At 36.8% G+C, this 23,303-nt stretch overlaps 1 protein-coding gene across 1 annotated transcript in view; it reads left to right on the top strand.

Annotated features, from left to right (window-relative positions):
- The window catches only part of LOC130235935 (nipped-B-like protein B), a 57,163-nt gene that overhangs the window by 22,340 nt on the left and 11,520 nt on the right, over window positions 1–23,303 (top strand). The window contains 24 exon segments of the mRNA XM_056466467.1: window positions 340–488; window positions 626–707; window positions 1,486–2,028; window positions 2,349–4,301; window positions 4,409–4,534; window positions 4,836–5,015; window positions 5,113–5,184; window positions 5,264–5,353; window positions 5,473–5,573; window positions 5,661–5,747; window positions 5,830–6,061; window positions 8,903–9,054; window positions 10,878–10,958; window positions 11,042–11,142; window positions 13,023–13,152; window positions 16,236–16,318; window positions 17,056–17,188; window positions 17,271–17,414; window positions 18,382–18,468; window positions 18,551–18,771; window positions 19,992–20,094; window positions 21,161–21,259; window positions 21,341–21,487; window positions 23,066–23,200. Coding sequence (XP_056322442.1) covers window positions 340–488; window positions 626–707; window positions 1,486–2,028; window positions 2,349–4,301; window positions 4,409–4,534; window positions 4,836–5,015; window positions 5,113–5,184; window positions 5,264–5,353; window positions 5,473–5,573; window positions 5,661–5,747; window positions 5,830–6,061; window positions 8,903–9,054; window positions 10,878–10,958; window positions 11,042–11,142; window positions 13,023–13,152; window positions 16,236–16,318; window positions 17,056–17,188; window positions 17,271–17,414; window positions 18,382–18,468; window positions 18,551–18,771; window positions 19,992–20,094; window positions 21,161–21,259; window positions 21,341–21,487; window positions 23,066–23,200 — 5,231 coding nt within the window.

The following is a 23,303-nucleotide window of genomic DNA, read 5'->3' as shown; positions in this document are numbered from 1 at the left end:
ACAACCACGAAAGTGTGTCGGGGGACCCCAGAAATTTTATTTATTGTTTATTAGATTTTATGGAGAAGCACTCCCACTGCAGAATCATCACAATCAATCTAACATTTAAATTCTTTACAAATAGAGATATGAACTTATATGGTGAATTTATATATATATATATATATATATATATATATATATATATATATATATATACATCGCAAAATAAAAAAATCTAGCAATGTTAGATTTTTCCAATATTGTGCAACCCTACTTTTAATGTTTTATTATATGCTCCTTATTGTGGTCAATGCAAATAAATAAAAACAGCAAATAAGTTGATATTTTCTGTTACAGTTTCCGTATCCAGTCCAATAGTTCCCAGTGGCATGAGAAACATTCACGACAACAAAGTCTCTGGTCAAGTGTCGGGTAATTCCAACCACAACGCGAGGCATTGCTCCAACGACGAGTACATCAACATCGTCCAGAGACTTGGAAATGATGTGAGTGCTTGCCAAAGCTAACAGAAGATTTTATAACCCTAAATATATTTCTCGTTCCAATTTTTTTATTAATTCAGCTGTGCCTAAGCCTGTATATATGGCACAATTGTCCACCCGTGTTCTCTGTGTTTTCATAGGAGGGTGACCCCGCCATGAGAAATACCTCTTTTCCTGTACGCTCCGCCTGTTCTCCTGCTGGAAGTGAAGAGACTCCAAAAGGTGGATTAAACCTTCATTTGTACTATTTTTATATAGCAACGTGCTTTTAGGGTTTTTCTTCACTTTTCACATTGTATTTATGGTGCTTTTGCACCATCCGTGTGAGTACCGGCAGTGTTTACTAGCAGCAGCTGTGCACAACTGTAATAAGGTAACAACTAAGGGTAAGATAATGCCAGATACACTGTTTTATTCATGTTATTGTCACTTTGAATATGCGCTCAGTACACATACGTCTGTACTTGGACGTTTAGCATGAGTATACGATATAGACATTACATTCAAACAGCTGTGAGAAATGATACCATTTACTAAGAACCACACATATTTGTTTATGACGCATGCCTGAATCATAGATAAGTTATGCTTAACCAAATTTTCCCACATATCTGCTTTGTGAAGAAAAAGATTTCTGTGTCCAGGCCTTATGTCAGTAGAGAACAGTGTACTGTTTGTTTAGAACACACGTTTAAGCTAAGCTTACTGTCTGCACTGTGATATCTGCGCTGTCTCTTAATAAAAGACATTATTATAGCAGCACTGTCATAAGTGTGTATTAGCAATGTTTGTGGTTTGCTTTTGGTATCTGATAGGGCATTTGGACTCAGAAAATGCTGCGTGGCTTTCGACTTAACAAGTGGGTAGTGAGTGTGACTGAATGTGCACAAAGACGCAGAAATCACACAGTCAACCAGAACTCTGACAAACTGGTCTATGCTGAAAGCTCTTCTAAGTTTCAGAAGAATGATTTTTCTTGTTTACATTATTTATATTTCAGTTGGACCTAGGCCGCCCTTGATTCTTCAGTCTTCTTCACCCTACACCTCCCCTAGAGATACAGCTCCGGACCTCTTGTTGGATTCGCCTGAACGAAAAAAGAAGCAGAAAAGGTTATTGAAAGAGGAGGGAGGTAAAGGCGCCATGTATGACATTGTCAGCTCGCCCTCTAAAGACTCGACTAAACTAACAATTAAGTTGTCTCGAGTGAAGTCATCGGAGACTGAGCAGTCAGCTGAGCCTGTGGTACCTGTAGTAGACCATGGCTCAGATGCTGAGAACGAGGTATCATGCAACAGCTTATCATATCACCGGAACCCCCAGGAGCGACTCTCCGCTGGTCAGTGTCTTTCAGGGGAGCAATCAGCCTACCAGCAGGTTCCTGTACTACAAAACATCGGGGCACTTGCAGCCAAACAGCCCGGTGTAGTTAGTGGAACCCCGTACGACGAGGCAGAGCTGGATGCTCTTGCTGAGATCGAAAGGATTGAGAGGGAATCTGCTATAGAACGAGAACGCTGCTCTAAGGAAGTTCAAGATAAAGGTTCTGTTACTTTTGTTTTTATCACTTGACGTGCATGCTTGTGATCTACATGGATATATTTGTACTTGTATAATTTTTTTATTGAGATTGTAAAGCTGTAACATGTTAGCAACACTTAAAACCACAACTGCTAGCAGCTCCATTGCATCTACACAGAATCTACACTGTAACAACTCAGAACATGCTAATATCTGACAACCACTCTAAACGCTTTCAACCAGTCAATTTATTTGCATGACCAAGAACCACTTACTGTCAGTGTAAATGTAAATATATAGCATTGAATACTGCTTCTGATCTGTGTAATTGTAATTTCACAGACAAGCCTCTAAAGAAGAGAAAACAGGATTCGTACCCTCAGGAACCAGGAGCTGCAGGCACAGCTGGTGCTTCTGGGACACCTGGTGTTGGTGGCGGATGCAATGCTGGGAACAAACTGGTACCTCAAGAGGCTTGTGCTGCGAGCAATGGATCTAGTCGGCCAGCCTTGATGGTCAGTATTGACCTGCAGCAAGCAGGTAGGGTGGAAGGGCCAGTGGACTCCTTTCCTGTCCCTGCCACAGAGGCTCAGCGCTGGACAGAGGATGGCTCCGAATCCACCGGGGTCTTGAGGCTCAAATCAAAGACAGATGGGGAGGTGCAGAGGACAGTAGATGGTCGGCCAGAAGTTATCAAGCAACGAGTAGAAACTACGCCACAGAAAACTGCTGTAGATGGACGACCAGAGACTCCCAAAAACAAGCACGAAAACCGACGGGAAATCTCCAACAAAGTGAGTTCTGAAAAGAGGTCAGATTTGTCAAAGCACAGACATGATGGTAAAGCTGATAAAGTAAGGGCTGAGGGAAGAGGCCATGAAACCTCCCGAAAGCATGAAGGGCGATCAGAATTATCTCGAGAGTGCAAAGAGGAAAGGCACAGAGAAAAGGACAGTGACGGCTCTAAAGGCCGCCGATCAGATACATCGAAGTCCAGTAGAGTAGAGCACAATCGGGACAAGGAACAGGACCAAGAAAAAGTTGTGGATAAGGGCCTTGAGAAAGGCAGAGACAAGGAGCTGGAGAAAGGCCGGGACAAAGAGAGAGTGAAAGATCCAGAGAAGGACCAGGAGAAGGGTCGTGATAAGGAGGTGGAGAAAGGCAAAAACAAAGAGCGGGTAAAAGATCGAGTCAAGGAGCAAGAGAAAGGCCGGGACAAGGAGCAGGTGAAAGGTCGGGACAAAAAACGGGACAAGGACTTGGGAAAAGGTCGAGAGAAAGATCAGGACAAGGAGCTGGAAAAAGGTCGTGAGAAAGATCAGGACAAGGACCTGGAAAAAGGTCGGGAGAAAGATCAGGAAAAGGAGCTGGAAAAAGGTCGGGAGAAAGATCAGGACAAGGACCTGGAAAAAGGTCGGGAGAAAAATCAGGACAAGGACCTGGAAAAAGGTCGGGAGAAAGATCAGGACAAGGAGCTGGAAAAAGGTCGGGAGAAAGATCGGGACAAGGTTCGGGAGAAAGATCGGGACAAGGTTCGAGATAAAGATCGTGACAAAACTCGGGAGAAAGATAGGGAAAAGTTTCGTGAGAAAGATCGTGACAAACTTCGGGAAAAAGACCGGGAAAAAGTGCGGGAGAGAGATCGGGACAAAGGGCGGGAGAAAGACCGGGACAAAGAACAGGTTAAAACTCGAGAGAAAGATCAGGAGAAGGAACGGTTAAAAGATCGGGACAAAGAACGAGAAAAAGTTCGGGAAAAGGGTCGGGACAGGGATCGAGATCAAGAAAAAAAGCGCAACAAAGAACTCACAGAGGATAAACAGGCTCCAGAGCAGCGGTCACGTCCCAATAGTCCTCGGGTAAAACAGGAACCCCGTAATGGAGAAGAATCCAAAATAAAACCTGAGCGGTCAGTCCACAAAAATTCCAGCAACAAAGATGAGAAAAGGGGTGGGGAAAACAAGAACCAAGTTGATGGACACAAGCCTTTATCAATGGACAGTAAAACAGCCGATTTTCCCAACTACCTATTAGGGGGGAAATCAAGTGCATTAAAGAATTTTGTCATTCCCAAGTTAAAAAGGGACAAAGAGGGTAATGTGATGCAGGAAGTGCGAATAGAACTGTTTTCCGAGCCACGTGTGAAATTAGAGAAGCTAGACCTGGTAGAGGACCTCAATAAGGGCGCCAAACCTGTTGTTGTTCTGAAGAAACTTTCCATTGATGAGGTCCAGAAGATGATCAGTAATTCACGCAGCTCGAAATCCAGCAGGTCGTCTCACGGCAGATTTAGAGGTAAGTCCATTTTTTCTGAATATTAATTTGAAGAGTTTAAGTAATCCAGTCTGTAAAGGCCTCTGATGGTTCAGTAGTGCTTGAACTTTCTCCTCGTGTGTTGGCAGAGACTGATTCCCGTTTGCCACTATGTGAGAGAGTGAAAATGAATAAACGCAGGCGCAGCTCCACTAATGAGAAGCCCAAGTATGCAGAAGTCAGCTCAGATGATGATGATAGTAGCTCTGTAGAAAGTAAGTAAATATACTAAATATAATGTTGTTTTCAGGCTTGTTGAATTTTTATGTTCTGAATCAATGTATCCTCACTGATGTTAGTAATAGTGGAGTCTGTTCAGTCTCGCCTTGTGCCCACACTGCATACACTGAGTTCGATTTTAGCCTTGCAGTCATTTACCGATCACACTCCCCTCTTTTTACCCAATCTTTTCTATCATATATATATATATATATATATATATATATATATATATATATATATATATCTGCAAAGAATGGAAAAAGCATTAAAAAAATCCCCATTTCTGATTTTCAGTAGCCCCAAAGCGTTCAAAAAAGGACAGAGATAAAACATGGGAATATGAAGAAAAGGACCGGCGGGGTTCTGGAGATCACCGGCGGAGCTTCGACAGTCGGAGAAGTTCTGGAGGTCGACATCGAGAACGCAGCCCTGAAGACTCAGATGAAGATTCACCTCCTCCAAGCCTAAGTGACCGTAAGTGACCAGTTAGCATTGATTGCATTGATAATCTTGACAGTTTTCCTGCTGCTGGTATGGGTTAAAGTGTGAAAACTGATCTTTTTCTGATCAGTTGCCCGAAAGCTGAAGAAAAAGGAAAAGCAGAAAAAGAGGAAATCCTACGAGCCTAAACTGACTGTGGACGGTATGTTTGCACTTTTTTTAATTAGTGTCGAGAGATCTGAGATGCTAAGGTCTTTAGTAATCCACCTTATGCTCCACAGAAATGATGGACTCATCGACGTTCAAGAGATTTACAACCAGTGTTGACAACATTCTGGACAACCTTGAAGATGTGGACTTGACATCATTAGGTAAATGTGCTCAATGTGGAGAAATTGCCTTTGACATACTGAAAGATTATTAGAAATCCAATGAAATGCCTCTGCAAGTTTGACGGTAATCGATTTAACGAACTTTTCTACAACAACAGATGATGATGAGATTCCCCAGGAGTTGCTGCTCGGAAAACACCAGCTCTCAGAGTTAAGCAGTGAATCAGCCAAAATAAAGGCCATGGGCATCATGCATAAGGTGGGTAAAGGATCTTCTCTTCACCATCTTAGCAACAGAAAACATCATAAATTACTCATCTTTCACTCCAAATGATTTCATCCTCAGATTACAACTGATAAAATGGTGAAGGTCCAGAGTATTTTGGAAAAGAACATCCAGGATGGCGCAAAGCTCTCCACCCTTATGAATCACGTAAGCATCATTGCAGTTGTTATTGGTGAAATGGCCATGCCGTCGACTCTCGCTGACAGATTCCTTGTCCTTGTGATTTCAGGACAACGACAGGGACGACGAGGAGCGCTTGTGGCGTGACCTCATCATGGAGCGTGTCACCAAATCTGCTGATGCTTGTCTGACGGCTCTTAACATCATGACCTCAGCACGAATGCCCAAGGCCGTTTACATCGAGGACGTTATCGAGAGGGTCGTGCAGTACACCAAGTTTCATCTACAGAACACGCTGTACCCGCAGTATGACCCCGTCTATAGGGTGGATCATCATGGTGGTCAGTCCTGTTCCCTTTATTTCTTGTTTTAATCAACAAGATCTTTTATATTACAAACAAACATTAGTTTTTGCCTCTATAAAGCAGTGCCACAAAGTTTTAAAGCAGTAGTTCACCCAAAATGTGGATTTGCTCACCCTTCCTCTTTTTATATACTTGTCAAACACAAAAAAAGATATTTAAAAAAATGTTGGAAACTGGTAGCTGTTAACATTGATAATAGAAAAATGATTACTATGGAAGTCAGTGGTTACCAGTTTTCAACATTTCTGTTCAGAATTTCTTCTTGTGTCTTCTCCTTCACACTCTGTTTCAAGGCCCAATGGGAAGGGGTAGGGGTACAAAAATTTAATTGGGATAGGGCCATAGTCTGTTGTATGGTTTATGTCTTTTCACACTTTGTAGCACCGCCTACTTTGAAATTATTGGGCGAAGCCTGTTTCCATCAGATATGTTTTCATTGGCTGTGTAATATTATTAAATTATTGACTGTAATAGCTTGCTTCTGGACTAGTTAAGACTAGGTGAACATGTATACAGATTTATTTGAAACACCCTTCATGCATGGATGGCATAACTTTCGAGATCTTTACTACGGTGGCCGAGAGAGCTCAACGTGCTGCAATTTAAGAAAATTAAACAATACAATTACAAAAAACACCAGCAAATAAAGAAATAATCTTCATCAATTTCACAGCACACGCGTTGCAAATTCTCACAACACAAACCACTGAAGAAACACGCAGCAAATTGGTCACAACACAAACAACTGAAGAAACGCGCAGCAAATTGGTCACAACACAAACAACTGAAGAAACGCGCAGCAAATTGGTCACAACACAAACAACTGAAGAAACGCGCAGCAAATTGGTCACAACACAAACGACTGAAGAAACGCGCAGCAAATTGGTCACAACACAAACGACTGAAGAAACGCGCAGCAAATTGGTCACAACACAAACAACTGAAGAAACGCGCAGCAAATTGGTCACAACACAAACAACTGAAGAAACGCGCAGCAAATTGGTCACAACACAAACAACTGAAGAAACGCGCAGCAAATTGGTCACAACACAAACAACTGAAGAAACGCGCAGCAAATTGGTCACAACACAAACGACTGAAGAAACGCGCAGCAAATTGGTCACAACACAAACGACTGAAGAAACGCGCAGCAAATTGGTCACAACACAAACGACTGAAGAAACGCGCAGCAAATTGGTCACAACACAAATGACTGAAGAAACGCTCAGCAAATTGGTCACAACACAAACAACTGAAGAAACGCGCAGCAAATTGGTCACAACACAAACGACTGAAGAAACGCGCAGCAAATTAGTCACAACACAAACGACTGAAGAAACGCGCAGCAAATTAGTCACAACACAAACGACTGAAGAAACGCGCAGCAAATTAGTCACAACACAAACGACTGAAGAAACGCGCAGCAAATTGGTCACAACACAAACAACTGAAGAAACGCGCAGCAAATTGGTCACAACACAAATGACTAAAGAAACGCACAGCAAATTGGTCACAACACAAACGACTGAAGAAACGCGCAGCAAATTGGTCACAACACAAACGACTGAAGAAACGCGCAGCAAATTAGTCACAACACAAATGACTGAAGAAACGCGCAGCAAATTGGTCACAACACTTACAAATATCCATGTAACACAAAAGAAATGTTTCAAGGGGACGCAAAAACATGACGGACCCTCCTGAGATTTGTATGTCTTATTTTGCCGTAACTGTTGCTCAGTGAAGTGATTGGTGGTCTCTAAAAGGCAAGATGTTTATCGTTTATTTTAATTTCCTGATTACACGACGTGATAACACATCCTTATCCAGCATATCCGTAATGGTTTTGGGTCCCCTTGAAACATTTCTGTTGTGTTGTTACAAGTTATGACCAATTTGCAGCACGTTTCTTCAGTTGTTTGTGTTGTAACCAATTTGCAACACGTGTGCTGTCAAATTGATGAAGATTGTTTTTTGTTTTTTGTAATTGCAGGTGCTTTCTTTAATTGCAGCGCGTTGAGCTCTCTCGCCCACCGTACTTTACACAAGTTAGAAACTCCATCTAGTGGCTATGTGCAAAACAGGCTTGACATCTCACAGGGACAACATTTAAAGGGAAATTAAACCAAAGATGTTAGTGTTGTGTGACTTTTTTATTATTGTCTATTAAATAAAAGTGTTACATCAATAGCAATGTTTTAGCTAAATATTGTTGTGAATAATAAATATCATTTAAATGATTTTAGTAATTATTTAATAATTAGAAAACAATAAATAATAAATGGGCGATGCAGTGGCACAGTAGGTAATGCTGTCGCCTCACAGCAAGAAGGTCGCTGGTTCGAGCCTCTGCTGGGTAAGTTGGCGTTTCTGTGTGGAGTTTGCATGTTCTCCCTGCGTTCGCGTGGGTTTCCTCCAGGTTCTCCTGTTTCCCCCACAGTCCAAAGACATGCGGTACAGGTGAATTGGGTAGGCTAAATTGTCCGTAGTGTACGAGTGTGAGTGAGATGTTTCTCAGAGATAGGTTGCGGCTGGATAAGTTGGCGGTTCATTCGCTGTGGCGACTCCGGATTAATAAAGGGACTAAGCCGAAAAGAAAATGAATGAATGAATGAATGAATAAATGGTAAATTCAAGATGATAAAATGGTTTTGTACAGTGGTATTATATCTATTGTAACATATTAAAGTTATTATTTTAAGATATAAAATGTTACTTAAATGGTTTAAGTCATTGAAGGTTGATTGTTAAATAAGATTTAGATACTTTTTTGTGTCCTCAACTGTCCAAATAATAGCATTGCTGCTCTCATTTCAGGTGGAACACTAAGCTCGAAAGCCAAGCGAGCAAAATGCTCAACGCACAAGCAGAGAGTTACCGTCATGCTCTACAACAAAGTGTGTGACGTTATCAGTAACCTGTCTGAACTCCTGGAGATTCAGCTGTTGACAGACACAACCATCCTCCAGGTGAGAGTCTGACACTCTGCACTGCTGCTGCTCCTGAATACAAATCTGTTGCTATGGCGTCTGTTATCCCTTCAGCAGGTAGTCTCTTCATATGTGGAGCAAATAGATTTTGACAGAATATTAAGCCTGATAAAGACTAACATTTCATGAGGATTGAAAGTTACACTGCCAGTCAAAAGTCCCATGAAAGTAAAATAAAGTTTTGTAGATGTTGGTATCAGTGCTAGTTTTTGCGTTATCTATAAGCTAGTGTGCTCCAAAACAAGTGAAAAAATTCACATTTAGGAGATATAAAACGGATGTTGAGCTTGTTTTTTTCACGTCATCTATATCATACTACAGTTTCTCATCAAATTTTAACCAATGAAATGCTCTCTAGTATCTGACATGCCCCGCCCACTTTAAGACGCTTTCCATTTGATGCACTTGAGTTCAACCACTCTCACAGGCAGAACAGTGTAAACAGAATAAACAGAACAGAATAAAATGTTATTGGCTGTTTTTTAAATAGGGGAGGGGCTACACTATTTTCCTGCCCTTCTTCGTGTTTGGGTTGAGATTACGTCAAACATCAAAGAAAAATGCACATTTCAAAGCACTTCATGGGACCTTTAAACAAGCCTATCCTGCTGTGATTTTAAAATCTCATTATTACTTCAGTCATCTGTGTCACAGGATCCTTTACCAATCATTTACCAAACCTGCAGAAACCCTGTTATAAGTCATTATTAATGATTGATTACTAATAATACTCTGTCATTATGGACCAACAAACCAGTACATTATAATGATTTGTGAAGGATCATGTGAGACAGGCAACTGGAGTTAATTCAGCTTTGAATCACAGGAATTAATTACAGTATAACATAAATCAAAAGACAGCTATTTTAAATGTAATTAATATTTCACAATATTACTGTTTTTATTGTAAATGCAGCCTTTGTGATGACGAGGCTTCTTAAAAAGAATTTTAAAAATCATGTGATCTTAACCCTTGTGTACTGTTCAATGACTACCCTTTCCTTATGTTTGTGGCTGTTTTTGCCCCATTAACTTCCATTATAATCACATTTTTATTACAAAACCATGATACCATACAATCATGTATTCTTGATTGTTGGTGGTTTTCCTTTGTAAGGAAGAGAAAAAAATAATTTTTACTGTTGATCATTAGTTGGCACCATTAACCCTTTAGATAGGCCTGTGCAAAAAAAGTTCTGGTTTTATATGGAGTAAAACAGCAGATTAGGGTGTGTGTGCATAAATACTCATACTATGTTTACTATGTTCCAAGAGCTGAGCTGCTTATTTTGATTTTCTCAAACCTATCAAGGTAAGTGTAAAAAAGTTTCTCCTATACTCTCATACTTCATGTAAAAGCCAATATATATATATATATATATGTGTATTTTTTTATTTATTTATTTATTTTTTATTTATTTTATTTTTTTATTACTATAACTGATGATCAACATTAAAAAATACAAATTTGACCTCTTCCCAACAAGGAAAACTACCATCCATCAAGAAACATGCATGATTATATGCTGTCATGACTTTGCAATCAATTTGAAAATTGACATCATAATGGAATTATTATTTTTTTTTAATTCCAAAGCATTTTCTCTAAATATGTGTCAAAATACGTATCATCACCAAAAAATATTTCCATTTGCTGAAACGCAGAGAAAGTTGTGGCCAAAGAAAGACTCAAAATCACCCCAGAGTGGATGTAAACATCCCCAACAGCACACAAGGGTTCAACTTTTGTCAAAGAGTTTAAATATAGTCACTTTGCAATCCAATCTTGTCTCTTCTTGCAGATTTCATCTCTAGGTATCACTCCATTTTTTGTGGAGAACGTGAGCGAGCTGCAGCTCTGTGCCATTAAACTAGTGACTGCTGTAAGTACTAGTGTGTTCCAGTCTACTTTACCCTTCTCTGTTGCTCAACTATGTCTGACGCTCTGATATTGTGTGTTTGCCAGGTGTTTTCTCGATACGAGAAGCACAGACAGCTGATCCTGGAGGAGATCTTCACCTCTCTCGCCAGACTGCCAACCAGCAAGAGGAACTTGAGGAATTACAGGTACCTGCCCAGTCTAGAGATAGTCTTGCACATGTATTGATTACTCCGATATCCTGATTTAATTTGATTCTCAATTTCGGTTTCAGTGAATATACAAATGCTGAAACTGATTTAGCAGGGTTTTTTTCAGAGTTAAAAACTGGGGGAGTTTGTATATACAGTGAAGTCAGAATTATTTGCCCTCGTATATTTGCCCTTAAGCAATACTTTATTTCAATAGTCTACAGAACAACCCACTGTTATACAATGCTTTGCCTAATTACCTTAATTTGCCTAATTTAACTTGGTTAAGCCTCTAAATGTCACTTTTAGCTGAATACTAGTTCCTTGAAAAATATCTAGTAAAATATTATGTACTCTCATCATGACAAAGATAAAAGATATCTTTATATTGTATATATTAGAGTATATTATTAGAGTAGTGAATATTTTGGTAACACTTCAGTTTAAAGGCATACTTCACCCAAAAAGAAAAAGTCTGTCATTATTTACTCACCGTTTACTTGTTTCAAATCTTTTCAAGGTTCTTCTACTTGTAAACATGTCAGAAACTTGTAACCATTGGATTCCATGGTATTTGTTTTTCCTGCCATGAATGTCAATGGTTACAGGTTTTCAGGTTTCTTCAAAATAACTTTGTTTTCAATGGAAGAAAAACTCTTAAATGTCTGGAACCACTTGAGTAAAAAAAGTGGCTAATTGTGCATACTTAATCCTAACCAACACCTAAACCATCTACTAGTTTATTAATAAACAGCAAATTAGATTATTGATAATTATTTATAATATTTTATTCTATAATATAATTATTAGTAATATAATTATTTATAAATTATTGTTTATAATTATATATTAGCAAATTGATTATTGATATTAGCTAAAATTATTGATATAAACGTTTCAGTTAATGGTTTGTTAGTAGTGAGAATTGTACCTTAAATTAAAGTGACCCATTTATTTATGTACTTTGATAAAAATTATTAGGCCCCAAACAGCTGTGAAGTGAAGTGAATCGAGCTGTTTATTCTTGATGTTTAGGTGTCTGTGCCAGATAAAGATGCCTCAGTCGCTTTCAATCTCCTTTTTGTACTCATTAAAAAAAGTCCCCGCTCGTTTTTTCACACTCATCCATGTTTTCTTGCAGCTCTAATGTACAGTTGATGTCAGAATAATTATCCCCCCCCCCGTTTATTTTTTCCCCCAATTTCTGTCTAACAGAGAGAAGATTTCTTCAACACATTTCTAAACATAATAGTTTTAATAACTCATTTCTAAAAACTGATTTATTTGATCTTTGCCATCATGACCGTAAATAATATTTGACTAGATATTTTTCAAGACATTTCTATACAGCTTAAAGTGACATTAAAAGGCTTAACTAGGTTAATTAGGTTAACTAGGCAGGTTAGGGGAATTAGACAAGTTATTGTATAACGATGGTTTATTCTGTAGACTGTCGGAAAAAAAAGCTTAAAGGGTCTAATAATATTGACCTTAAAATGTATTTTAAAAATTTTAAAACTGCTTTTATTCTAACAAAAATAAAAGAAATAAGACTTTCTCCAGAAGAAAAAATATTATCAGACATACTGTGAAAATGTCCTTGCTCTGTTAAACATCATTTGGGAAAAATTTTAAAAAAGGAAAAAAAAATCAAAGGGTGGCTAATAATTCTGACTTCAACTGTATATAAGCAGTACTGCACTGCATGTTTGTAGATAAACTGGATAGAAAAATCTTTATTGGTTGACAGTAATGTAAATCTCACTTGCCACATTCTCTCCAACACTTGAAAAAACAAAAATACAGAGTATAGGAAAACGTCAATTCAATATTCAAATCATCTTAGCCCCGTTGTATTGACTCTGTTGTGTGTTCAGACTGAACAGCAGTGATGTGGATGGAGAGCCGATGTACATTCAGATGGTGACGGCGCTGGTTCTGCAGCTCATTCAGTGTGTGGTTAATCTGCCTTCAGACAAAGACTCGGATGAGGAGAATGACAGAAAGGTATGAGTTACATAGTTATTCAGATCTGTTGTAATCTTTTGGTCTTGATGTGCAACACAGCATGCATATTTTTGATTCTCAGACATAGCTTGATGTTTACCGCAGCTGCAGTTCACACGAAATGCTACCAAAAAAAAAAAGTGAAAATTATATGTAGAATTTTACTGTATATGTTCAAGAATGAAACAAGAGCTTTTATTTAAAGTTTTTATTCTTTATGTTATTGTGAGTACTAAGAAAGTACTTCCTAAGAATATATATAGTGTTCCCACGCTTCTTGAAGTACTTGAATTTCAGTCATATGAATTCAAGGAGAAAGTGCTTAAAAACAAACATGGGATCTTGAAAGTGCTTGAATTTAAAGTTTATGGTGTTATTAAAACAGTTATACTGTGCTGCTGTCAAAAACTGAACAAAGAAAATGAGAAATTCTTTATTTAAAAACTAAACTTTTAGGCATGCACAATAAATCAGTGGCCATAACGATATTGGTTGATAAATGCTTTTTTTATTTTTTATTTTTTTATTGTATGCCCATATTCACAAAACATTAACATCAACATGTTTTAACATATTAAAGAGAATGTACAATCTTGAGAGTGAAAGTAACAGAGAAATTAATGTAAAAAAAAAATAAAATAAATAAATAGATGAGAAATAATTGAAAGTACAATTACATAATCTTAGAGTAGTCTTTAAGTGTAAGTTATAACAAAAAGTGTAAATGAATGTCAAGGATGTTGTATTAATTTAAGAGAGCTCTTTTATGTACTCCCAAAGGGGAGACCAAATTGACCAAAATCTATCAGATTTTTTATGTTTGTCATAGGTAAGTTTTTCTAATGGTAGCCTTGTAGCAATCTGTGATATCCACATTTTAAAAGATGGAGCTTGTGATGCAGACCAGAGTAGCAAAATACATTTTTTAGCTAAATATACCAATACAATAAATAACTGGAATGCATCTTTTTTAAACAGATTGTTTGCATTAAGATTCAATAAGTACAGAGCTGGGGTCATGTCAAAATTAAGCTTAAGAATATTTTCCAGTACCTAATGTATTTTCTTCCAAAATGGCAAAATTTTTTTCACAGTCCCAAAAACTATGAATGAATGTACCTTTATCTTTTTTACATTTAAAACACAGGTCTGTGGCATTGGCAAACATTTTCTTAATACGTATTGGAGTAAAGTAGATCCTATTAAAAAATTTAAAATTAAGCTCATGGATCCCAAGAGAGGTACATACAATTTTCCAGTCATTTTCTTCAATAGTTTGACCAATATCCTTCTCCCAAACATCTTTAAGTCCTAGCCAGGCAGAAGTGCAATTGTTAGACAAAGTGTCATAAATCCTTGTTATCAATCCTTTTAAACAAGCTGAATTCAGTAAAAGGTATTCAATCTCTGTTGTTTTGGATCTCAGCTCTCCTTTGTCCAACTTTGGTTTTAAAAAATGTCTTAATTGTAGATATTTATAAAAATTGGATTTTGGAACGTTATATTGATCTACAATCTGTTGGAAAGATTTTATGGTGCCTTCTGAAAGTAAGCATGATATTTGAGAGATGCCCAGTTCCCGCCATGCTGAAAAAACAGTGTTTTGCAATGTTAAAGGCATATCAGGATTAAAAGAAAGTGGGGAGAACAGGGAGAAAGGGGTGGAGATTCCTATATGTGTCTTTACATCTTTCCAAGTTCTAAGAGTATTTGATATGATAAAATGTTCAGAAATCTTTTTTAGTTTAATATAATTCTTAACAAATGGTAAATATTTAATTGGTAAAGGGGAGCAAGCTGTTTCTTCCATTTTAAACCAAATAGAGTTAGTCCTCTCATTACACCAGCTAATCATGTTTTTTATTTGGGCTGCCCAATAATACAACTGGAGATTTGGCAAGCCTATTCCACCCCTGTCTTAAGGCTTCATTAATTTAGAAATTTTAATACGCGGTCTTTTATTATTCCAGATAAACTTTGAGATGTGTTTATTAAGATCTTTGAAAAATGAATTTGCTAAGTAGCACGGTATGGACTGGAATAAATATAAAAATTTAGGAAGTACATTCATTTTTATTACATTTATTCTTCCTAGAAATGAGATTGGGAGTGAACACCATGTTTTCAGATTAAGTTTGAGTTTTTCTATAAGAGGTGTATAATTATGTTTAATAAGGTCTTTAAGTGAAGATGTGACATGGATTCCTAGATATCTAAAGCCAGTTTCTGATAATTTGAATGGGGAAATTAATTTTATATGTTCCAAAGAAGGGGTGTTTAAGGGTAAAGCTATGGATTTGGAAAGATTTATTCTGTAACCAGATAAACTACTGTAGTGTGAGATGCATTCCAGCAATGTTGGAATAGACTGCTCTGGTTTGGATATAAATATGAGCACATCATCTGCATAAAGTGAGGCACGATGATCTTCCCCTCCTATTAAAATACCGTGGAAATTTCTGTTTTGTCTGATGAGTTCTGCTAGGGGTTCGATAACTAAAGCAGATAAATGCTATTTTTAATGTTATCGTTGTTGGTCTGAAATTAAAATTAAGCTGATAAATTACAAACTTTTATGGCTTTCAAGTTTGAAGTTTTTAAAATAAAATCCTATAATATAATCACTATAAAATGTTCACTATGAAAAATAACATCTAAAAGATATTTATATTTATCGGCTAATATTTCGGTTATCAGCCTCTAAATCTTAAGAGTTATCGGTTATCGATATCGGCCAAAAAAATCTGTATCTTTGAATTCCTATTAAATTTAAATCTTGTACAAAAACTCTGACAAAAAAATGCACATTTTATCAATATTTCAGAAACTAATTTTAACAATACCATTATTGAATTCAACACATTTTAATAAAGTTCTTCAAAAATGTTTAAAAGTGAATGACATGTTTGATGTTAATATCAAATGTTAAGTACAGGAATTACTTTTATGGTGCTGCATATCCTGGCAGTGTGAATTACAAAGGAGCTTGATTTAAAATGAATGCTGATTTAAAAAGTCCTTGAATCGGATGTCCATGAAAGCACATTTGAGGCACATTTTCTTTTTTTCTTTTTTTCTTTCAGGTTGATCAGGATGTGCTAATCACAAACTCGTATGAGACCGCAATGAGGACAGCACAAAACTTCCTCTCTGTTTTCCTCAAAAAGTAAGATAAACCCTTTGACATTATTCCAGCCACACTCTGCAAACCATATAAACCCTACACCATTTATAGATAAACAGTATCTTTCTAGAATCAATAAGACTTTGTCTAAATAGTGCGACGTTTAGATCAGGAAACACCTGTTTTACTTTCTGTCGTCTGATGAATTTTCATCAGCTTAACCAAGAGGACAAACAGCACCTGTGTCTCTAAATTATCAATGCTGAATTTTATTTGTTTCTTTGTTTTACAAATATATTTTTATTTATTTTATTTGTATTTTGGTCACACTTTTAAAAATAAGGTTTCATAAGTTAACATTATTTCATGTATTTATTAACATGAACTAATAATGAGCAATACTTACAGCATTTATTAATCACAGTTCAGCATTTACTAATGCATTATTAAAATCCAAATTCATGCTTGTTAACATTTGTGAATGCACAGTGAGTTAACATTAACATGAACTAACAATGAACAACTTTATTACCATTAACTAATGTTAATAAACATGAATAAATACAATAATAAATGTAATGTTTATTGTTTGTTCCTTTTAGTAAGTGCATTAACTAATGCAACCTTATTGTAAAATGTTATCATATTTTCTACTTTATCGAGACAGTGCTGAAAAACAATAGTACAGTTTCAGTAGCTCAATCTTTATAGATAATACCTGCACTTTTTTCAAGAATAAATGTAATTATTTAACATTATTTGTTTATTGTCAATCTAAGGTGTGGTAGTAAGCAGGGTGAAGACGACTACAGGCCGCTCTTTGAGAACTTTGTTCAGGATCTCCTGTCTACGGTGAATAAACCTGATTGGCCGGCTGCAGAGCTGCTGCTGAGCCTTCTGGGAAGGCTGCTGGTAAGTTCAAATTGTCGATCAGAGGTCGATTACAGGTACACACACTTGAAATCTGACATGATGTCCTGGCTCCTCTCTGTAGGTTCATCAGTTCAGTAATAAGCAGACGGAGATGGCTCTGAGAGTGGCTTCTTTGGATTATCTGGGCACAGTGGCTGCACGACTTCGCAAAGATGCCGTCACCAGCAAAATGGACCAGCGCTCCATCAACCGCATCCTCGGAGAGGTAAACAACAGAGTCTGTGTCATCACATGTAGGGATAAATCAAATAGTTTTATTATTTTTATTAGTTTTTAGTAGGGCTGCACGATATAGGAAAAATCTGACGTTACCATATTTTGTTTTTCTGCGATATAATATTATTTACAGTTTCACCGGATCACTTGAAAACTATTATTTTAAAGGATGTATTAATTTAGAATGATTGGAAGGATTTTGTAGGGAAGTGAATCATGCATAAAATATAATAAATTACAAGCAAATACAAAAAAGCAAAGATACAAGTGAAAAATAGATAAAAATCACAGATAAAAGTGAAATAGATTTTCGAATTATGATTTTCGGGGCAGTCAAATAGCAATCAGGTACAGAATTGGAATAATCAAATGTAAAAAAAACACAGCTTTTAGTATATAAATAACTAAATAAATTATTCTTTATTAAAGTTACAAGCAGTAAAATTTATTGTGCCTGAATACATGGAACTTTGTCAGGCCTTAAAAACTTGTGCAAATAAAAATTATTCTCTCCATTCGGTTGAACACAATTCTCATGTGTTCTGTTTCTCCTGTTCAGCTTGTTGTTGTTGTTATTATTACTTTGAGAAGTACTTTCTACTGTACAATAGTATTAACCCCCCAATAGTATTAATCCATTACAATTTCTTCAAGTTAAACTGGTATTTGAATGAATATTTTACATGATACGATAGTTTTTCTCGTATTAAATACTAAAATGCTCAGCAGCTCTGGTGACTATGTCCTCGTAGTTTTTTTGTGGTTTATTATTCACAACACTAGTCCATTTCTCTGTTCGTTCAGGTGCATAAGCCTACTTCTGATCATTTTTGTTCATCTAAAATCTGCCTTAAACAGTAAATAAATATTTAGCTAAATTCTGTCCACATGGTGTAAATCATAGGACACTATAGATAGACGATTGAATGAAACTATTGTTGTTTGGTGTTTTACAGAGCTCAGGCAGTGATGAGATTCAGCAGTTGCAAAAGGCTCTGCTAAATTACCTGGATGAGAATGTGGAGACGGATCCATTTCTCTTGGTGAGATGTTTTAAAAAGGTCATTTTGACCCAAAAAAACCCTCAAACTTTTGTTTTTAATATTTTTATGATGTCTTCAACAGTTTGCAAGAAAGTTTTACCTTGCGCAGTGGTACAGGGACACCAGCACTGAGACGGAGAAAGCCATGAAATCTCAGAGTCAGAGGGACGACGATTCGTCTGATGGGCCTCACCACGCTAAAGACATCGAAACCACTAGTGAGATCTTGCAGAAAGCTGAAGCTCGCAAGAAGTTCCTCCGGTCTGTTATTAAGACCACGGCATCGAAATTCAGCTCACTGAGGTAACTTTAAACCACTAAAAAAACTTTAAATGGTGAAAGTGCCACAATACTGAATGAATGTGAAAAATCTGCAAAGGGATTGTAGGGGTATTTTACAGTGTGAACCCAAAAATGAGCAGTCTGTCAGATGAAGAAGAGCCAGAGTCAGAGATTCAATTAAAAAGAAAGTTTACTGTAGATAGTTTGCAGTTTCATCAGCAGGAGCCAGCTTTAACACTCGTAAATGAGCTCTGCTTACAATCTCAAAACATCAACAATTATACTCTTACGTAATGTCATTAACTGCGTCATACATATAGGTGTTTTAACCTGATTGGTTAAAACACAGATAGACTTAGAAACTTTTCATGTGCTTATGTACAATATCTCAAGCATACAAACATCAGACAGCTACTTCAGAGCTGACTCTAGACCTGTGAAATTATCCAAAATTGAATAGAACACACACACACACAACGTACAATCAGTTTCTTATCCAAGGCTGAGTGTACTCTCAGCAGTCTTATCAAAACTGGTTAAAAACTGGTACAATTTACATCCAACCTGGCAGCTTGCATACAAAGGAAGTTCGAGGTCCACTCGAGAGGTCTCCATGACCTCTTACCTGGCTTGTTAGATCCTGAGGAAACAAATCATTTGGCATACAGAAAAGCAATCACGCACATATTATTCCAGTTTTACTTTGAAGAGGGATGACACTAAGGTTATTATATAATCTAGGCTAAACATTCAAATTTATTAATAATCATAAAGGATATGTGGTACTCCATCCTGGAGCAGACATCTTTTAGAAAACCCACACCACCAGGATGATAAATGCAGTTTTTGTCTCAAAAGAAAGAAGTTATTGCAAACTGTCTGGAATCTGACCAATCAGAACAGAGGAGGCTTTCAGAAAGGTGGGGTTTAGAAAAACCAGATTTTTTAATCCACTGTTTTATGCGATGTTGAAAAAAGAGCTGATGCTACAATGCATAATATGAGAAAAATGTGAGCATTTTTTACACTTAAATGGCTGTAAACCTTATTTAAACCTTATTATTATTATTACGATTATTATAAATCTATTTTCAGGGCTCCAAAACAAAATTAGGATCCTTAGAATAGCATAACGGGGCACTTTCAACTTTTAATAAATGTTTTTAACTTGTGAAAGTTGTTTTGTCTATATTTTAGAAGTGTTTAACCATTTGCTGTGCATTTTTTTTTTTTTTTATCAGAGTAAACTCGGATACTGTGGACTACGAGGACTCGTGTCTCATTGTGCGATATCTGGCCTCCATGAGGCCGTTTGCACAGAGCTTTGATATTTATCTCACACAGGTCAGTGGTCATCACATCTCCCAGTTTTTCTATTCTGTTTGCATCTCAATATTTCTGAAGACGTTGTTTCTTTACTCTTATTGCCTTTTTGTTATTATGGGTTTATTTAATTGTATGTTTGTTTGTAGAGATACTACTTTATTGTTCAGTTATTATACAGCGTTAAGTAAAATGTTTTTTTGGTGATCATTTAAAATGTTATTACTATATTTTCTGTTAGGTTAAGTTACACATAAATATAAATTGAACTTACTGTAAATTGACTGTTAACTGAATTCAGAGAATTAACAGAATGAACTGCTTCACGTTAGATGCATTATAAGACTTCGTCAGTGTGCGAATTATACATTGACGATTGGGTGGGGTCAACTTTTGTAGTAGTTGTTTTGTAATACATGCATCAGTGAATCAAATTCATAAATGCATTTAAATTACATCTAATTTATTAATGAAATGTATACTTTTTCAGTGTTTTGGGGGATATTTAGTGACTATTTTAGAAGTTGCTGTAAGTCAAACTATACAAATTATGTCTAGTTTTTCTTATTTTTAGGCTACGTGCAGATATAAACACCTATTTTACAAGACACGTGTTTTGTGAATACTTAAGATGTCTATTGGTGCTCTAGAACTGCCAGTTTCAGACTGTTGAATGATATTTTTTCTAGCATTGATTGGCGCAATTAGGCATTCACAATGGTATAGACCATTTTAGGGGGGATCAAATGTATATTTATATTATACATTTTCAATTAATCAGTATTTAAGATATAGATCAGAGAAAGCCATTTGTTACTATTAAAGGGCTGACCTCCCCTCCATACATCTCGTTTTGATGTCCTTCGGGGGGGATCAAGCATTAATTGGAGTCAACCCCCCCCCAAACCCCTCTGTAATTCGCAGTTGCAGCAATTGTCAGATGTTAAAAAATGTGACTTAAAAAATAAAATACTCTTTACTTATCTATAGATATCCTTGGATAACCATTGAGTTGAATAAAGTGTTACATTATAATGTAAATGAAATCTATTTGTATCTCAATAACACACCTCGTTTTCACCTGCAGATCTTGAGAGTTCTCGGTGAAAGTGCCATTGCAGTGAGAACTAAAGCGATGAAGTGTCTTTCTGAAGTGGTGGCAGTGGATCCCAGTATTCTTGCGCGTGTGAGTGCTGTTAGCAAACAATTCTGCTCAAGTCTAAAGCTTTTTGGTGTTCTCGTTTTCACTTTTTCTAATGTTCTGCAGCTGGACATGCAGCGGGGCGTTCATGGCCGACTGATGGACAACTCCACCAGTGTGAGAGAAGCTGCAGTCGAGCTGCTGGGACGCTTCGTTCTGAGCCGACCGCAGCTCACTGAACAGTATTACGACATGCTGATCGAGCGCATCCTGGTTTGTGTTTTTTCTGAGCACTTTTACAAATCAGAATTGCAGCATTTTACAGTCAACTTGGTTTTTGCATAATAACTCAAAACTGTTTATTCAACATTTGTCTTTAAAAGTTTTGTCTTTAAACAGTTTTACAAGTCTTCTAGAGTTAAAAAGATGAGTTTTATCATTTTTAAATCCATTCTGATGATCTCTGGGTCTGGCGGGAGCACTTTTAGCTTAGCTTAGTATGAATCATTGAATTGTATTAGACCATTAGCATCTTCCACAAAAAAATTCCCTGTTAAAGAATGGCTCCTGAATGAATAGTTGCAATTATATGGCTAGGAACTATATTAAAAATATGGCATAATAATCAAGGAACTTTGCTGCGGTACCATGGCTGCAGCAGGCGCAATGATATTACATGGCACCTGAAAATAGTTTCCAGCTAAATAACTAGATAACACCGCCGTGTAACATCACTGCACCTGTTGCAGCCTTGGAACAGCATTGTACATTCTTGATTATTATATTAGAATGAAAGTGTAATTCCTAGTTAAATCGACCTAGAAAATACCAGAAGAGATGTAAGTGGTCTAATCTCATTAGCTAAGCTAATCTTTTTAGCTAAGCTAAGCTAAAAAGGCTCTCCTTATGTCAGAAATAAAATAATGTCAGTTAGCTGTGAAAACCAATTGTTTTGCGTGTGTCATTTTAGAGTCAACGTTTTGCATAATGACTCCGAAAATGCTTCTCCGAAATGGTTTTTAAAATATTTCCTTAACGTTTTATTGTCTTTATTTGAAGTAAGCGGACTCTTTCTCCTCATGAAGTAAAATAATTTCAGCTTAAATAAATGTTACTTTGCGTTATTCATTCATTCATCTTCCTTCGGCTTAGTCCCTTTATTCATCAGGGGTCACCACAGTGGAATGAACAGCCAACTTATCCAGCAAATGTTTTACACAGCGGATGCCCTTCCAGCTGCAACCCAGCACTGGAAAACACCCATACACAATTATTCACAGTCATACACTACGGCCAATTTAGTTTATTCAATTCGCATGTCTTTGGACTGTGGGCGAAACCTGAGCGAACCACGCAAACTCCACACAGAAAAGCCAACTGATCCAGTTGGGGCCCTAATTAGCGACCTTCTTGCTGTGAAGCGACAGTGCTAACCACTGAGCCACCGTGTCACCTTCTTTGCATTTTATATATATATATATATATATATATATATATATATATATATATATATATAACTCATACTTTAATTTTGGTTGCTAAACTGTTGCCAAATACATATGGCATCAGGCCTGAAAACACCTTTTAAACATCCAATACATGCCATTTATTGTTACATGCCATTTATTATTTTACATTCATCTATGAAATAAACCGCTTAAAGAACATTTCCTGCTTTATATTAGTCAGTCTGCCAGGGTTTATGTTGCAAAAATAACTGACTGCCTGTACTTTATCTCTAATCTTCTGTTGTGCTCTTTTGTAAATGTAATGCATTCAGTTATATCCTGCTAACAGTGAAAACCAATTGTTTTGCATTTTGATTTAAACTGATGCATGTGTTTTCTTCAGGACACGGGCATCAGCGTGAGGAAAAGAGTTATTAAAATCCTGCGAGACATCTGTCTGGAGCAGCCCACCTTCAACAAGGTCACAGAAATGTGTGTGAAGATGATCAGGAGGGTCAATGACGAAGAAGGCATCAAGGTTTGTCATGCTTCTCTCTTCTAAAATGTCTGTTTATCCATGTAAATAAATGCATTGTTTGCTGTATTTAATTTATGGAGATCATTTATTATTAATTGATAAT

The sequence above is a fragment of the Danio aesculapii genome, chromosome 10 (assembly GCF_903798145.1).
Source record: "Danio aesculapii chromosome 10, fDanAes4.1, whole genome shotgun sequence".
Taxonomy (NCBI): domain Eukaryota; kingdom Metazoa; phylum Chordata; class Actinopteri; order Cypriniformes; family Danionidae; genus Danio; species Danio aesculapii.
This window is presented reverse-complemented; position numbering and strand designations above follow the sequence as displayed.